The following is a 17,013-nucleotide window of genomic DNA, read 5'->3' as shown; positions in this document are numbered from 1 at the left end:
CAGGGATTAGCTCCTGTTCAGACTCAAGATTATCAGTGAGATCAGGGACTGATTTTGGCTAATGGGGCCTGTCAGTGTTCCAACTCTTCCCAAAAGTGTTCAGTGGGGTTCAGGTCTAGGCTTAGCGGGTCAGTGAAGTTCTTCCGCACCATACTCGGTAAACCATTTCTTTATGGACCTCGTTTTTAGCAGAGGGGCATTGTCATGTTGGAATAAAAAAAGGCCCTCCCCAAACTGCTGTCACAAAGTTGGAAGCACATAATTCTCTGGAATGCCATTGTATGCCATAGCATTAAGAGGCCTTGGCAAACCCCTTAAGTAGAGGGTGTCCACATACTTTTCGCTATGTAGTGTATACATAAAAGCAGAGAGGAAGAATGATTGGGGGTTATACACCGAAGAGTAAATCTTTCTTTCTCTCTTATGTTCCCTCTTAGAAGCCAGGCACATGGCAGTAAGCCTCCAGTGAGGATAGCATGATGTAGATGAGCCAGAGCGAGATGAAGAAGGCGGCAGTGATCAGCTTGGCGGTTCGTGGGCCACCCAGCTCACCCCCAGACACAGAAGGCCGACGGCGGTACAGCAGTATAAGGACACACACTAGTGCCAGGATGGTGAAGAGGGTGACGGAGAAAGCCAGCGAGCCAGGCGGGACTTGGAAGCTTTTGCCCTGACTGTGCCAGTACACGGCAGCGATGGTCCATGCCACCCCGATACCCAGGAAGACGTTAACTGCATTACTACCTGTCACATTACCAATGGATGCATCAGCGTATTGGTCCTGGATGGCTGCCACCTTACTAGCAAAGGTGTCTGGAGAGAGACAGGGAGAGAAAATGAGGAAGAGAACATAGAAAGAGGTATGGTGAGAATTGGAAGAACCCAAGAAAAAGCCAAGATTTTTTCAAATTTTCTGTGTTAATTAAAGGTCAAATCTGCTTTAAACTAGGCTTTAAACTAGGGTTGTCAATCGATTCAATTTTTTTATCGAATTAATTACATGGTGTCCCGATTAATTAATCGTGATTAATCGCATATACAAATATTTGCTGAGAAAGCCACTCATATAACAATAATTCAATATATAATGATATATATATATATATATATATATATATATATATATATATATATATATATATATATATATATATATACTGTATATATATATATATATATATATATATATATATATATATATATATATATATATATATATAAAATAAAAAATATTCAGATAATTAAAATGCATTACATTCTTGTGGCAGAGATTTAAATAAAAAATATATTTTTTTTAGAAACAAGCCAGGGGTATACATAGTGCACAATACTACAGATATATATTACAATAATGAAAAGACATTATATTCATTACATAGTGCAATGCTTTTCAATGCTTTGTAGTTGTTGGAGGTACAAAGAGTATTTAAATAATATTTTAAGACTACATTTTTTGTAAAATTAATCGCACGTTACTAACGCGTTAAATCGACACCCCTACTTTAAACATAGTAAAATGTGTTGAATGGAGCTAAGATCACACATGGTTTGATAGCTGAAAGCATACTTAAATTAGCAAAAATATTTAATAAATAAACAAGCAAGGGGTGGGGGATGTATGGACATTTTTTGAATGAAAGAGTCTTAAATTCTGTGGAAATCTGCATTATTTCTGACATATCTCCTAAAAATGCATTCTATGGTAGAAAGAGAAAGTAATATGGATTTGGAATGAATTTAGGGGGAGTAAACAACTACAGAATTTAAATTATTGGGAGAACTATACCATTAAGCAAATGTAACCATTTGTTCTTCTTTTGGACATATTTCTTTCTGAGAGATTTGTCAATTGTGTTGAGTTGGACACTGCATATTGGCTGATTAGTTAATTATGAACACCTTACAACACTCACAGTTTATCTATAGGAAGACCAAATAAGATGTGAGATAACACATTGAGGAATGCTTTTGGCCAAAACGTTTGTTTTAAATTCCCTGCAACTAAATAATTAAAGACTCTTTTTATAAAGACATTTTAAATAAAAACCATCTCTCGTTTTTGTGAGAGAGATGTAACCCTAACTCCATCCCTAACCCTAGCTGAGATATTAGAAGATCTTATTTGAGCTTTATCGTTCATGTAGCATGGGGCGGGAGCTGGAGCTTGAAAATGGTTTGACATACACAGCTTGAGCAAATGCAGTTTCTGACTGTATACTCAGCTAAAACTAAGAAAAACACAGAAATCTCCTGCAGCTCCAGAACAAATCATGCTCCTCTAAATTGTCCACATAATTAATCGTCCTCTAAATAAACTCCAACATTCACACACTTACAGACAGACTGCATGATGCCATCGTGGAAAGACAAATCAGAAAGACAAAATACTAATTAATCATAATTTACGACATGATAGAGGCAAAACACAGATAATGCAACAAAGAAGGTATATGCGATACTAACTGTAAAGCACAACATCAGATCAGATAAAGGTGCACTCAGTGATTTTGTCATTTCTAAACATAAAAAGTAATAGTAGATTAGTATTTTTGAAAAAAGTGTTTAAAAATATGTACACTCACATTAGATAGTTGTTTTAGACAGAAAAAGCAGTTTTATTTTACATTTGGTGCTGCTCTCACATTATGATTGTTGCCATGTTGGATCATATGACAAGCTGACTATAACTGAATAATCTTCTAGAATTACTGATAATGATAAATGAACCATGGCTGACTGACAAAAGCCAATTCACAACTTCTGTTTTTGCGAGATGCTTCATCTACGCTCCCAAGTGGCAGTGAACAGAAATATCACTGATTGCACCTTCAAAACATCCCTGGAGTTTTATACAATATTTATCTATCAGAAATCATGAGTGAAGGCTGGAGCTGTGGTACAAAAGGTAGCGGCACACATGCTCATGATTTACTGTAAAAGAGCTGTTGGTTTATAACAATGATTCTCTTTCCTGCTCCTGGAAAGTAATTTTCCCAACCCTGAGCCAACACACCTGGTGGTTATTTTCAATTAACCCAAATACCTTGTTTAGTTGGTTTAGGAGAGTTGAAACAAAACACTCCAAGACCAGGAATGGGAAAACTGGGCCATGTCCCAATCCCATTTCCCCTTTTTCTCTATCTGCCACACCTTTCTGTTTACCTCCAGTGTCCCATAAATAAAGACTAATCCCCAAGGTTGGAGAAAATGTTGGATGGATGAAAAAGATCAGATGGGTGGCAATACTGGCAGGCAAATACTTCCACACACTCACCGGGCACAGATGTTCCCAAGGCCACAAACACCACAGCTGTGACAGTGTCCTTCAGGCCAACTGTACAACCAAAGTGAGATGCTAGATCTCCGGTAACAGCAGTCAGAACTCCGATGAGCGTGATGGACACAATGAAGCATGCCCAGCCATTCCAGTACTCCGTGGGTGGTACAAAGGCAAACAGAACCTTCCAGAAAACCGTCAGGAAGTGCATGATGTAATCAAAGCACGAGGGCAAGCGCTCTTCCCCACTCTCCTCCTCATCGTCATCACCTGAGGAGGTAATCAATCAGTCATGGTACTGTATATAATACACAGCAAGGTGAAATGATTAGGAAATGTAGCAAATCATATTTTTGAGTTCAGTTGGGCTCAGTTGAATTCCTTTATTTTCATTGCACAAGAATAATTAAATGTGTTACATCGTGACCTAGCTAGGCACAATTAATCAAGTTTCAAATAAATTTCTGTCCTCATTAAAAGTGAAATACTGTACAAATAAAGAGCAAGAACAGAACATATCTGATGTTTAATACACAGCTATTAAATTTGCAGCAAGATTTTGGACCAATGAGATTTCACTGTGGATGGGGCTATTCAGTGCAATGCAATGCAACAAAAATAGATACCAAGCGACTGAAAAAATATTCAGTTGTGTGATGATGTTGACTGTTGTGGCTGTTAAGTACAAAACCCTAGATTAACATGGGTTGATTTATTAATTGACATGATGTGATTTATGCCTGGTTAGGACACAGTGTTAAATACAATTTGTTATGAATATATATGAGTTTTAGTGGACAGGCAGATGAGCTGTGTGTATGCATGATTATAGTACAGCAGAAAGACACTGACCTGCACTGACAGTGACAGCGCTGACAAACTGCTCTCTCCAGCTACTGCTGCCCACCACCAGGGCCAGGTTAGTCTTCTTTATTAGCTTGTCAACAGTATTCTGAAAACACACACACACACACACACACACACACACACACACACACACACACACACACACACACACACACACACACACACACACACACACACACACACACAAATACACACATACTGTATATAAAACAAGAAGGTAAACCAAACCCACCCCTCTCCATTGTGCACCTGTACTAGACATGTCATGGATTTAATATGAATCTGTCTCATAATCTAGGCAGCACAGAGGTCTCAGCTAAACTGATTTCAGTGAGACAGTGGGAATCTAGGCAACATCCCATCAGAATTTCATTTTCTCCAATGTCATCCTGTCCGAGTCATGTACTTGTTTGCATTTAGAGTGCTGCGGATAATCTTGGAGGGAACAACACAATGTGTCCACCTCCAATCTCTTTTAAATCCCTGAGCTGCCTGACCAACCTGGCCTGCTGTATTGAGACTGTCAGTATGTGAAAAAGAAGGCAGAAATTCAGACAGACAGTGTCTTAGAAATTGTGCATTAATGTGAGACAAAGCAGGCAAGGCTGAATCATAAAAGCTGTATTGCCCTGCAAACAAAGGCACAGTCCAACTCTGAGGACTAAAGTATATGAGCATTATGGATAGAGTGAAAGTGGAACTGGGAGTCGTGTGATTTTGTCTGGAGTGTGGATGTTTTTTCTCGCTCCAAGATCACCCCAGGACCACTCCTTCATAAGCCTAAAAGCAATTACATGTCAGTAAGAATTCACAACTTGTTAAACACAGTGTTAATAGACTATTAGCAGTCTGAACTATGAAATTAGATAATATTATTGGAAAGACAAATTAAAAAAAACATTTTAAAAGTTTAGTGAAAATTAATGATGGACAAATGCGATGGGTGAAGGAGAGTGTGGAGATGACCATAAATTTGTTGTGGAATTAAAAAGACGTGTAGAATTAAAACATGATGAAGTTTTATTTCAGATATGAAAATAAAATGTAAAGGTGGGTAATATGTCTCTCCTCTCAGATGCCTAGACAATTCAACATTTTGAACAATTATATCATTATAATAATGATCAACCTCGCAACTGTATCGAAAGAGTGCAAACTTGGTCCCATGAAAGGGAATACGAGGACTATGTAATTCATCTAACGTGATTTGAAGCCTGTATACAATCATGGCAATTTATTGGCTGATGGCACTTAAGTGATGCCCATAGGGAGCCACATCACAAGCTCTATACTGGTGAAAGCTTGGCACCATTTCTCCTGATTTTCTGTAAAGGCATGAACCTATGCATCAACTAGAGAGTACGGCATGCTACACTATCATTTCCTAACAGGGAAACAAGGTTACGTTTGTAAACAAAACGTTCCCTTTCAAGGAAACAACAATGTTGCATAATGATGCAATTGGGACGAGATACCACCGTTTCTAAGCCCATGAACGCTCTTTAAAAAAATCCAGCACTGAACCAACTGGGCAGTGGACTGGATCCTCACTCTGTGCTGCGCACCAAGAGGCAAAAATAGGCCATTTAAACATATATAACCTTCTAATTGTCGGAGTTCTAGCATTTAAGATAGTATCAACCTCAGCGGGGGATAAACCATCATTAAAAAGAGGGCCCCATTGAGGGGCCAAAACTACAATTTTCATTACTCGGGCCGGGGGTGCCAAATGTTCCCAAGGCATTCTCTCCCTTCTCTCCTTGAGTCAAAAAACATACTTGAGCTGGCCAATATGGCACCACTAACATAAGCCAAACACGATCCTCCTGAACCCTCTGCAGAACCGAGTGCAGCAGGTTGATCAGTGGAAATGCATAAAGATATGCAGTCGGCCACTGATGTGCAGTGCATTGATGCCCAGCAGTGTCAGGTGCGAGAGAGAAAACCAGAGGGGACAGTGTTATGTCTTGCTTGACACAATAAGGTCCACTACCCTCTGTCAAACCTAATCCAGATTTGTTACACAATCTGTGGGTGTAATGTCCATTCTCTAAGCATCAGAACCTGTCTGGAAAATTCAACCGGCCCAGAACATGTGCTGCTCGTAGAGACAGCACATTGTCCTTTGCCCACAGAAGAATGCGATGTGCCATTCTCAGACTGCATCTCTCCCTGACGGTTGATGTACGTAAGCCAACACCGTCCACAGTGTTGTCCGACCGGATGAGGACATGACGGCCCTGAATTTCCAGAAGGAACAGTCTCAAAGCCAACAGCACCGCTAGCATCTCCAGACAATTTATGTGCCAATTCAGCCATTGACCCGTCCAAACTCCTTGAGCAGGAGGGCTCTCGTACACAGCGCCCCAACCCACAGAGGAGGCATCTGTCATTATCACTTTGCGGCAACACACCTGTCCCAATGGAACACCCATTCCGCAGAAAGTGGTTCTGTTTCCATGGTAACAGAGCTTGGTAGCACCCATGTGTCACTCTGATGGGACAAAACGCATGCATCAGTGGTTGAAGTCCCTTTATAGAGCTCACTCAACACTGAAAAGGTCTCACATGCAAGATGCCCAGGGGAATGACAGAGAATGCCGCAATCATAAGCCCCAAAAGCCTGTGAAACGCTCTCACAGAGAGAACGTCTCCCTCTTTAAACATTGCTAGACACTTGTGTAATGACAGAACATGAGCCGGAGAGAAGCGTGAGTCTAGCTCCACCTCTCGAAACAGAGTCTGTTGCTTCAGCTACAAGATGCTCTTGTCTAGGTTAACTTGCAGCCCTAGACTGCTTAAGTGACTGAGAACAACATTTCGATGTTGGGCAACCAAACTCCCAAAATAATTCAAACTGTGGATGCCATGACTCCTCAAGGGCATACAGTGCTGCATCCATGCATTTTGTGAATGTATCAGGTGTTAACGCAAGACCATAAAGAAGGACACAAAATTGGTATGCTTTGCCCCCAAAAGCAAACCTGGGAAAATGCCTGCCATGCCGTAAAATTAATTTGGAAAAAAGCGTCCTTCAAATCTATTGTCACAAACCAGTCCCCCGGCTGCATATATGACATTATGCTGTAAGGAAAAACACATACTCTCTCATTTGAATTACCCAATTTGGAGCACATTGTAACTACTGTCAAGCAGTAACATGGGCAGACAGAGGAATTAATGCATGATTCTCTATTGCATCACAATGAGTAACCACTAGATGGTGCTCTTGGCTTAACTTTGCCAGCCGCCTTGCAACCAGTGACACAGTAGAGGGAAGTCCTCGTGCCTCCATCATAGTGGCTGATTGAATGGAGTTTAACAATGTATGCCTTAATTGTATTTAGGCATAATGACTGTCGTCCTGAAGTGTGCTTACAGCAGGAACATTTAAATGGAAAAGAGTGTATGAACATTGGGGAGAGCACTTGTGCTCAAATTCTGTTATGCCTGTCCCGAGACCCATGGCTATGGGGACAGGGACCAAATTCGATCAGGCAAGAATAAAAAAGGGGTATATCTGAATGTATTTGCAGCAGAGGACACAGATAAACCATCTTCCCTAGCATTAGATCAGGGAAGAATGTGTGAACATGGGAGGATTTGAGAGCAAGCTAATTTGAACAGCATGTGACATTTATGAGTGTGTGATTCGTGAATACTTGTAATTATTATACACCGAATTCCATTATGCCTGTCCCGAGACCCTTGGCCAATGGGGACAGGGACCGAATACGATCAGGCAAATATATTAAATAGGTCACTGAATGTATTTACAGCAGAGAATGCCATATAGTCCATCTTCCCTAGCCTTAGAATGGGGAAGAATGTGTGAACATGGGAAAGAAATTAACATCAATTTTCAATCCTTCTTATGACAAGAGCCAGAGCCTCAAGGCTCATATGGCTCCTTTTAAAGACTGCATGGTTTGACAGAGCCTCAATGAAACCACGTTTATAATTGGGCCTGTTTGACAATGCAGATGAATCCGCACATGAACTGCTCATTTCCAGCAACAGCCTCACGCGTTGTCATTCAAAAGGGAGAACATAGCACTCGCTTCGGCGTGAGTTGCTAGTAACCACACAGGCTTATACAAATGTTTGCACTGAAGTAAGAATATCTGGCGAGATGGCGCCAAGCGGTCGCCTATATAGAGCCCGTGGGAGGGGACAGGGGGAGGGAAACAATATTGATTAAAATAGGGGGTACTTCCTGTAACAGTGTAGTACACCCCCCAACAAAAAAACTGTAAAATTTAAAAGAGAGAGAAAATGCCAACGCAGAGCAGCAGTGGGAGAGAGAGAGAGAGAGAGAGAGAGAGAGAGAGAGAGAGAGAGAGAGAGAGCAGAGAGAGAGAGAGAGAGAGAGAGAGAGAGAGAGAGAGAGAGAGAGAGAGAGAGAGAGAGAAAAAAACACTTACTTGCCGGTTCTCCGATACGCAGTAGCTTGGTCCTCGGCCATTCCTCCACCCTCTAACGGACAACAGCCGTGCCTCTCCGGGCAGATCGGAGGCAGTCATCCGGCCCCTGGTGGACGGAATGTCCCGCCACGTTCTCGGGGAACAGAAGGGGTCTCCCCCGCCCCTGGCAGTGGTCCTCCCACTCCAGGCGGTCGGCCGGGAGCCCCTCCCTGCTCGCGGTCAGCGGCCGTTCCTCCTCTGCGGTCCTCTCTTAACCCCGCCACGTTTAGTGGCTGGTAGGGGTCTCCCCCCGCACCCGGCAGCAGCCCTGACTGCTCCAGGCGGTCGACTAGGAGCCCATTCTCCCTTCGCAGTCGGCGGCCATTTCTCCACTTCCAGGCGGCCAGGCTCTTCCGTCCCCCGTCAGATGGCCACGGCTGCTCCGTTGGGGTGGATGGTAACTGCAAGAAGTCCACTACAGCGTATCCCTCCTCCTTTCCGTATTTCGGCACCAGTGTAAAGGGATTAATGGAAAGGAGCTGGCGAGTACCAGTTTGACAATATAAATTATATTTAATTAAGAACTTAAACCAAAAGACACAAACACACACAAATAAATGAATGAAATGAATGTAAACGCTCTCTCTCTCTGTCGCACGACCATCCACAGTCAGCCTTTATCCCTCTCGGAGGCTTGATTAGCCTGATAAGGGGCCGGGTGTGTGGAATCACGACCCGGCCCCACCCTCTGACATTCATTTAAATAAATTATAATAAATAAAATAATAATAAATCATTATTATCATAATATCATCTGATTGTACTTTTTTCTTTTTCTTAAAAGTTTAGTAAGCCATGTACTTTTTGTTATTAACTTGTAGTGTAGCAAACTAATTTAGTGTGTATTTTAAGTTACAAGTAGCTTGTAGCTTGAGAAGCTACAGTTTCAAAGTAGCTTCCCCAGCACCACTCATGACTTACCTTAAACTCATATGATTCCTCTATCACCACCTCCTGTTTGGTGTGCTCTCCCAGACTCGGACACCCCATCTTGGCCACCTCCTCTTCCTCAGCTCCCACCACCGGCTTGTTATCATTAGAGTCTCCTGTCAGTGAAAAACATGGAAAATCTACTGTGCCATGTTGTGTTTACACATGTATTACAGAGCTCATCTGAGACAGTCAAGCACATTTAGTGTTTAAAATAATCAACCATAATGTATAATACTGTAGAAATGCTCGATTATGTATAGGCATAAAATAAAAATCTATTTGTACATGTTAGAGAAGTGTAAGAGATAAATGGAAAGAAGATTATTATGTAAATAGCATCAACAACGTTCTTAATTGGATCCTGCCACAGTTCAGCAATTTGAAGAGTATGAGGAAGAACATAAAATGAAAGCATTAAGTACATAATTAATGTGCAGAAATGGCTAGGAGATATTATTGCAGCAAGGCCGCTTGCACTGAGACCAGTTACTGTCTGTTCCTGGTGTCCCATTATAACAAGTCACCCATTCCAAGTCCCTTTTTGACTTCCATTAACTGCTCCGTTCACATAAAGAATCCGTTCTATCAGATCTGTTCTTCAATTATTCAAGGATGGAAGCTATTAATACAATATTAAACAGAGAAACCAATCTGTGCTCTAACAAAAAGGCAGGGAATTCTGCAGATGATTGTTGAAGCCTGAGAAATTCTTCCATCACTGACCGTGTTTCTGTCCAATCTCCAGCAGCACCGGCTCTCCCAGGTGGATGGTGAAGGTTTTGTTCTTCTCATATTCCTCATCATCAATGATCTTCACCTCCAGCATCTTCCTGTGGTGGACACAGGAACAGAAAATTAACCATCAAAAGTTCATCTAGGAGGCCACATTTTTTTGTGATAGACTTCATATGGTGAGACACATTCTGTAAGTGAAATATTCCTTGCATTAATCCACCAAAACAAACAGGCCATACAGTATTAGGAACAAATCCTGATGTGTCTTTTACTGAGAGGAAGACTAAAGTTTATAGTATATATAACATATATGTATGTCTCTAATATGTAAAGGGAAAAAACAGCTAAATCATTTATTTGTCATAAGGACTAAAAAAAATGTTGTCTTAAAAATAATAAAAATCGGGGTTGTATGAAATATTTATAGCCGTAAAATTTTCTCAGTTCACTCGTTAGTGGCAGGTGTGATGAAATGGCCTGTAATGGAATCCATCCATTGCAATCTATGAATGTAAAAAGTAACACAAAATTACACAAAACACACAATTATTCAAGACAGAGATGGGTTAATTAAGTCAATTATATCTGACTTTGTATATTTCATATATGCTACCTCAGTGGAAACTCTTACATTTACATTTATGCATTTGCCCTTATTACAGGGACAATCCCCCTGGAGCAACCTGGAGTTAAGTGTCTTGCTCAAGGACACAATAATGGTGGCTGTGGGGATCAAACCGGCAACCTTCTGCTTACCAGTTCTGTGCTAAAGCCCACTACGCCACCACCACACCAGCATGATTGGTAGCAGAAAGCTGTTGTAGTGGGTATGTTTAAGTTCATTTTTTTTATTCCATTAATGTTAACAGAAATACTAAAATAGGAGAGCTCATTCACTCAGAAAGGTAGAAATACAGAAATACAGAAACACCCTAATTTTTAGTAACTGTCTTTTTGTGCTATAAGGGTGCAGGTTATTAGCCATGGCTAATAACTTTTTGTCATTATTAGCACACAGAACACTCTGATCATGGTTGATAAATACTGAAAATAATGTATGTGAAATTAATTTAAATAATTTTGTAAAAAAGTTGGTAGCCCATACAAAAACATGTGGTAGGCACACTAGCTGTAGCTCCACCCACCACAAAAGCTCATTGGACCAAAATCCCAATAGAGCGCAATAGTGCCTGCTGACTTTTTCACCTATCTAGGTCCCAGAGGTTTTATTCCAATTCATTTTTTTACATAGGTATTTCATAAAATCCCTAAAAAGAATGATCAACCTTGAACCAAACCAATCAGCTCCCAGGTGAATTCCAATGCTTCAAACTTTGTTTAAAAGTGTTTGAAAATTGGACAAAAATATAAAAGGTACAAGACTGTGCACTTTCCATCTTTAATGAGCTAATGGACAGTAGTCTCATGAAGCATTGCAAATTGCATAACCAAAGTTGTTGATGATATAAGTACATAAAATATTTTTATTTAATTGCAAAATATTCAGATATGAATGAATGAATCAATGTTACACTTATATAGCGTGTTTCTGACACTACACTCAAAGCAGATATATACAGATATATGAGTAGTTTGAGAGTGTAGGGACACTGACTCGATTGCGTCATTCACAATGCGTCATAAGTGGGTGGTCGCTACAGCACTCGTTTGGTGTGCTTAGTTTGCCACAATTCTCTGATAGGTGGATAATTTCCCTTCAGGATTATGTGTAGTGCGGACTGATGGCTTGAATAGAAGCAAAAATTATAGAATAACAATATCAGAGCTCACCGTAGGTCTGTCTTTAAAGATTTATAAGTTATTGTTAATCTAGTAAATCTAGTGCAGTGCATTCCAAGTATTTTTGCATTCAGCGTGGACAGAAATATTCCCTGCCACTAAAATCTTGTTGCACTACACCTTAGAACAGTGTGAAGAAAAAGGGATGGAGAACAATTGATGCAGGGAAAAACAGAGAAAGAGGTACAGTATAATGACAGAAAGGAAGACAAGAGACTCAGATGTGACAATGAAAATTACAGCCCATGAATAATGAAGAGAGGAAGGGACAACTGCAGTTAAAAAAAATTAACATTGGCTAGACGTGTATATATTTAAAGCCATTAAGACTTATTCTTTATTAATTAGACCACCGTGCTTAACACACACACACACACACACACACACACACACACACACACACGATTGCTGCATATGTATTCACTCCCATCCCCCATCAACATTGGCCTTTTCTTCCTTTTAACATTCTCTTTTTCCCTCCCTCTCTCTGTTTGTGCAGTTCTTCTGACTATATTCCAATGACCGTGTGAAACTCTAGACTACACTATGGTGCTTGCCAGTGCTATACAATATGCATTAAAGTATTAAATACATGGACAAGGAAAACAAATATATAAGGTCATGTTTAATGATCTGAAATTCAAGCAAGCTTCAGGCATAATCAAGTAAATATTAAGCAACTAGTGCTTATTTCATTCTGTAAGTTGAAACTAAAACTGATTACTGCTTTCACCCACTCCATCAGATGCCATGTTTTTTCTTTCAACCAACCAGTGAACCACAAGTGCAAGATATTAAGATATCGTAGGCAGTGAAGGTTTTATTCATGCTGGCCTCAAACACTGACCACATAAAGGCATCTTAGTAGACAAGTTGTGATGCAAACATTGATCTTTTCTATTTCCGTGAACAGCACTGAATGCAACATTTTTCAGCTTCCACGTGTACAGTAGTCAGTATGTCATCCCTGGATAGAAAACTGCACTTATCAAGACAGTTCCTGGAGATTTTTTAAATTCCATCCCAGACTTCCTCCAAAAGTGGTTAGAGTGATTTGATTACAATGTGCCTTTGTGATCCTATCAATGAAAGTGTTAATTCCAGGTGCAAAAGTGGCCCTTGTGGGATGAACCTCCAAAGTTTGGTTGTTATGGCCTGATGTTGGAAGGGACAATCAGGAATCCCATTGAACACAGACAGGCAAATAGGCACAGATGAGAATAAGGGAATGAAGGAAACAATAACCCATGAGACCAGACGTCAACATCAGTGTCTTTTCCTTGAACATGTAGGCTAACCTCACATTGAAACTCTCAGGTAGTAATTAGCGCCATCCCTCACTGAGGCAAACACTAACCACCATAAAGAAAGAGACAGATGTGCATAAACAAAAAACTAACAAGAGACCTTAATGAAATTCACACAGCTGCTCACTTAAAGGAATAGTTCACCCAAAAATGAAAATTAGCTGACAAATCTGAGTTTCTTTCTTCATCAAAAAGAATTTAAGACTTTTAGGATTTTATTTCAGGCCTCCTCCTCTAAACAATGCAAGTGAATATACTACATTTTTTGACGGTACAAAATGCATATTTAGGGTGCATCAAAATAATCCACACGACTCCAGTAAACAAATAAAGTTCTTCTGAACGCAAACGATTGATTCTTTTGAGAAACAAAACAAAACTTATATACTTTTTAACTACAATTGTTCGCTTCCGTACATCTATGTGACGTGCGCTCATGAGAGACATAAGCTCGTTGGTAAGGTTACGCGTCACGTGGAGGAGGAGGCAGGAAGCGTGTCATTGTTTACATTGTATTTTTATTATTTGGAAAGGATTTTTATTTTATATTGTTTTTAAATTGTTTTGGACTGTTTTGGTTTGTGAACGGCGCTTGGTCTGTGCAAGTTTCTCTTGAAAACAATGACGAACTTCCTGCCTCCTCCTCCACGTGATACGTGTAAATGAGCTACTTGAATACACACAAACACACCAACCCTCTACGGACATGTCGGAGAAAGAATCGTCACTAGCTAATAAATCATTTTTTAAAAATCATTAAAAAAAATATTTCGCGACTGACAGACATGTAGATATTACGCTTTTAGAGAACATTGAATCTTAAATTTTCATTTTTTTTTTCTTGATTTAAAAGAATAATGAATCTTTCATTTTGGTGCTGCCATTGGGAGTTAATAAATTATTTTATTTGATATCAACTTAAATTTTGGTAATTTCTTCATTACACAATGTGATTGTATGGCTTGATGACTTGGAATATATTGCATGAGATTCTACATTTACTAAGGTTTTATTTATTTATTGTCCATTTTGGAGCTTGACAGCCTGGAGTCACTATTCACTTTCATTTTATGACAAAAAGCCACAATTTTGAAGTCTTTATGTAAGTAAGACAGTCATGTGAGTTTGGAGCAAAATTAGGATGAAACAAAATTTTCATTTTTCACTATTTCTTTAAGAAAAAATATAACAAATTTAAGATAGGTTTGTGCTTACAACATGAATAAAAACGTTTTGACAATGGACTGATTCAAGATATATTTCTAAAGTCTTAACATTTTACACAATTTGCTTCTCAATCAAACATATAATTAATGCTGTTTTAAGGATATTTAGATAATTTACTGGAAAAGAAAAAAAATACTAAGAAAATATTTTTTGCAGTGCATAATGCTTGGACGCAGAAGAAAACTACATTTCCACGCAGAAAGACTTATATCCAGAATCTACACTGACATTCTCTATTCTGAGTTATAAAGAAATTCGGCCTGGTGCCAGCAAGTCTGAGTTTGTCGCAACTGACAAATCTTAACTGTGGGGGAAGCAAAGTGAAAATCCTCAGGCTTTGTTGTTTATGAGATAAACCCCCAAATCATCACATGACTGATCAGGGCTGCGTTTCCCAAAAGCATTGCAAGCTTAAGTTGATCTTAGAGACTATTGGCACCAAATGGTTTCTATGAACTATTTAGGCTTTGATGCTTTTGGGAAATGCAAATGCAACTCTCTATACTTAAAATTATTATACTAAACATGAGGCATGTTTCTGGCTTACCAGCTCACATAAAGCTTAATTCATGAACATCTGACATAGACTTTGGAATTTTCTTATTTTACTACTATCCAAATACACAGCCATGTGTAGGATTTTACCAAAAATGTACTAATGCATTTTATGCAGATGACAACCCCGAGAATTATGTTTTTCATAATAGACTGTTTAAAACGAACAAACAACATTTTAGGAAGTTTTATCATGCATTAGATCTGAATTATAAATGTAATTTAATAAGAAAGCACAGGTATGTTCTTTCAGAAATTTGGTATGTTATTTATTGTCTCTAAATTCCAAAATAATGGTGTGAAGTATTTTTGGTTCAGCTCATGAAATTCGTGATTAAAAAATATTTTTTCAAGCAGGAATTTTAAGAGGCCTTCACACAATGGATTGTAAATCACCTTTAAGAGGGGGGAAGATAGTTGACCATGTGACATCGTAAAGACACTACTGATTGGATAGAATTCCTTTGGGGGTTGAACAGAACAGAAAGGGTTAAAAGGCCAGCCCTGACCACAGTCAGTCTCTCTTTGACTTCACACACATTTGGACATTGGTTCTGAGAAGTTCTCCCTTGCGGGAGTCCTTGCTTCTGGGTCTTCGCCTGGTCATTCCATCACCAATCCTATGACACATGAAGGACATCGACTTCAACGCCAAACAATGCAATGCAAGTGCCTCCAATCTTTCGCTGAATGTGCAAGTTTCTCTAATATAATTTGAGGAAACTGATCTCAAATCACGGCATACTAAATTAAGTATTGGAGGTTTAAAGGCAGGGTCTAAAGTCTCTATAAAGGTTTTCTGTTACAGATAATTTTCAAGATAATGTTCTGACAAAGCTCACTAACCAACCTGTGCTTATGTTTGTTTGTCTATGTGTTAGTTTAGTTGTTTGTTAGTTACTGTGTGCTTGATTAAATCATATCTGTCCCTTGAAATCTGTCAATCCTAAAAGCTACATGTTCAGAAACAGTATTTCAATCTATTTGTGAAATTATTTTTGAACGGCCATAAAGTAGTATCACTGTAAGAATTAATCTTACATTCCAATCAAATCATCGCTGGCCAAAGACTTTGATCGGACATGAACAATGATTCTTTTAATATTCCCCAAATCAATATAGTCACATAGCGCCATGCAAGGGTTAGACACGCGCGTGAATGGCAAGTTCTGCGCACTTTGCTAGTTTTAATACTTTTTATTTAATAAACCAGTGAGATTCGATACACTGAAATTCTTAACTGTTCTAAGAGGACAATATGTCAAAGAATTCAAAATCCTCAGGCTCTGGAGACATTAAAAGACACTTATGTGCTCAATCTAAAAATCTTTATTTAAGTTCAGCAGAAGAAAGAAAGTCATACACATCTGGTGTGGTATGAGGGTGAGTAAATAATAAGAATTGTAATTTTTGGGTGAACTATCCTTTTAAGAGCTCTTGTCAGATCTGGATGAATTTGTCAATAAGAAGAGACGTTTGGAAACATTTCTAGTAATTATTATAGTGAAAACGTGAAAAGGTCCCACAAGGACATTATACATAATGCTGAAATAAAATGCCTTCTTTAGCTATTTCATAGCTTTTAAAGTACTGTGTGGATTCTTATATCAGTGTAGTAACAGTTTTCAGTGTCGTATGTATTTAGATTGTTAGTTCTGAACAGCAGTACAGCCACTCTCTAAATGCAGAGTACACAACCAACGCAGGGCACCAACCCTGATCGTGGAACACACGCTGTGTCTGAAACCACCCCTATCCACTATATAGTGCACTATTTCGAGTTTTCGCTATTTTGTTGTAGTGTCTGAATTCTGAGTGAGCCACTTGTTCCCTACTTTTGTTCACTCAT

At 39.3% G+C, this 17,013-nt stretch overlaps 1 protein-coding gene across 11 annotated transcripts in view; it reads right to left on the bottom strand.

Moving 5' to 3' along the window:
- Positions 1-433: 433 nt before the first annotated feature.
- The window catches only part of slc8a4a (solute carrier family 8 member 4a), a 96,170-nt gene continuing 79,590 nt past the window's right edge, over positions 434-17,013 (bottom strand). For 3 of the 11 annotated variants that reach the window (XM_052100369.1, XM_052100380.1, XM_052100378.1), the window contains exons 4-8: positions 10,264-10,370; positions 9,529-9,653; positions 4,130-4,229; positions 3,275-3,547; positions 434-813 (exon numbers count right to left, since the gene is read on the bottom strand). In XM_052100369.1, the coding sequence (XP_051956329.1) occupies positions 434-813; positions 3,275-3,547; positions 4,130-4,229; positions 9,529-9,653; positions 10,264-10,370 (985 nt within the window). Of the gene's footprint in view, positions 814-3,274; positions 3,548-4,123; positions 4,230-9,528; positions 9,678-10,260; positions 10,371-17,013 lie in introns of all 11 variants that reach the window. The other 8 variants (XM_052100373.1, XM_052100379.1, XM_052100374.1 and 5 more) reach the window with 7 other exon arrangements.

This window comes from Xyrauchen texanus, chromosome 31 (assembly GCF_025860055.1).
Source record: "Xyrauchen texanus isolate HMW12.3.18 chromosome 31, RBS_HiC_50CHRs, whole genome shotgun sequence".
Taxonomy (NCBI): domain Eukaryota; kingdom Metazoa; phylum Chordata; class Actinopteri; order Cypriniformes; family Catostomidae; genus Xyrauchen; species Xyrauchen texanus.
Note: the sequence above shows the minus strand (reverse complement) of the source record. Positions and strands in the feature narration are given on the sequence as shown.